The 1,866-nt window shown below is 40.6% G+C and overlaps 1 protein-coding gene across 1 annotated transcript in view; it reads right to left on the reverse strand.

Annotated features, from left to right (window-relative positions):
- LOC106877452 (uncharacterized) overlaps nt 1-1,866 on the reverse strand; it is a 45,164-nt gene that overhangs the window by 26,564 nt on the left and 16,734 nt on the right. The window contains exon 7 of the mRNA XM_014926355.1: nt 1,251-1,414. Coding sequence (XP_014781841.1) covers nt 1,251-1,414 — 164 coding nt within the window. The remainder of the gene's footprint in view (nt 1-1,250; nt 1,415-1,866) is intronic.

Raw genomic sequence — 1,866 nt, forward strand, 5'->3', positions numbered from 1 at the left:
ACGATTAGATCGACCCCAGTACGCAACTGGTACTTAATTTATCGACCTCAAAAAGATGAAAGCAAAGTCGACCTCGGCAGAATTTGAACTCAGAACGTAACGACAGACGAAATACCGCTAAGCATTTCGCCCGGCGTGCTAACGTTTCTGCCAGCTCCCCGCCTAATGTAGTTATTTATTAACAGTGCAATGCATTCTTATTTTGTTTACTAAATGATATTTTGTGTAATATGTACCAGTTATGTCATTGATACATATATAGATATACAGGACGCCCGAGAGCATTAAACCACTGTTTTACTTTGCTTGGACTACTATAATGACCAGCTAAAGGGCCTAGAATATTTACTTGTTCTTTTGGAGTAACCTGTCAGCTTAAGATACACAGATGTGCTTCTAAGTTAACTTGGCATGATCCGTTTTAACACACACACACACACACACACACACACACACACGCACATAACATCACACATACATCTCGCGAGGTTTTGCTCTGATTCTCTTCGATTTGTTTTCAAATTCCGCAGACATCAATTTTTGCTGTCATCCTTTCGAGATCAACGAACAAAGGCAGTGGATTGGTGGAACTGCAAAGACTTCGGACCGGATTCTTCTTAGTATTTGTTCCCGTTCTTTGCGTTCTGAGTTCAAATCCCGACCTGACGTATTTGGGTGATAGACTTAATATGTCGCTCAGTTTAATATCACCACCTGGATCATTGATGCCTTTAGAGAAATCCACTTTGGTGCAAACATTCGGGCAAGGTCTCTAGTTTGAGGATACTTATCTCCCACCTTTTCCCCAATCTCTAAGGTCCTGAGAAGGGCCATAGGCACTGCCTGTGTTCTTAACTAAAAGATATTGAAAAGAAATATCCACTGAGTTAATCTGCTAGAAATAGCAGTCAAAATATCACTCAGATCACACTTTTTCGAGAAGCAGACCGCTTGAGACATGACGTCTTCATCAGGCGGACCATACTACTAAGAAAAGAACAAAACATTGAAATTCATTTTTCGTTGGTCTGCCATTTAAGAAGTCCAGCAAGCGGCACTCTGCCCATGACTGCTCAACAAATTACACATTTAAAAACAGGAAGGTAGTACGGGGATATTGTAGGTCTAGATGCAAATATGTCTGCTAAAATATGGAATAGTCATGGTTGGAATGTCTTCGTCCATTGCTGATCAGAGGCGAAAACAACAACAACAACAACAACAACAACAAGCGCTCCAAAAATTCTCACCTTTGTTACAGACCCAAAATGTTGGGTGGATTGCACTCCGGAAGCATCTCCATTTCCATCCGATGTCTGACCACAATTCCTGTCTTTCGTAACCTTTGTCAGTGACAAATTTCAGGAATTCTTCATTGGTTACCAAATATTTTGTAGCTTCGAAATCTGGGACGCTGCAGCAAAACAAAATATTGGTAATTTAGCGAAATCTTGTTTTGGTCTATTCTACAGCAAAAACTATTTATATGCTGGTACACACTACAGTAAGACGTTACATCAAACGTTATCAGGTGACTTAAATTTGTACAAAGTTGTGTATCTATCTATCTATCTATCTATCTATCTATCTATCTATCTACATGCATACATATGTATATTATTTCTTTACTACCCACAAGGGGCTACACACAGAGGGGACAAACAAGGACAGACAAACGGATTAAGTCGATTACATCGACCCCAGTGCGTAACTGGTACTTATTTAATCGACCCCGAAAGGATGAAAGGCAAAGTCAACCTCGGCGGAATTTGAACTCAGAACGTAGCGGCAGACGAAATACCTATTTCTTTACTGCCCACAAGGGGCTACACACAGAGGGGACAAACAAGGACAGACAAACGGATT

The sequence above is a fragment of the Octopus bimaculoides genome, chromosome 8 (assembly GCF_001194135.2).
Source record: "Octopus bimaculoides isolate UCB-OBI-ISO-001 chromosome 8, ASM119413v2, whole genome shotgun sequence".
Taxonomy (NCBI): Eukaryota; Metazoa; Mollusca; class Cephalopoda; order Octopoda; family Octopodidae; genus Octopus; species Octopus bimaculoides.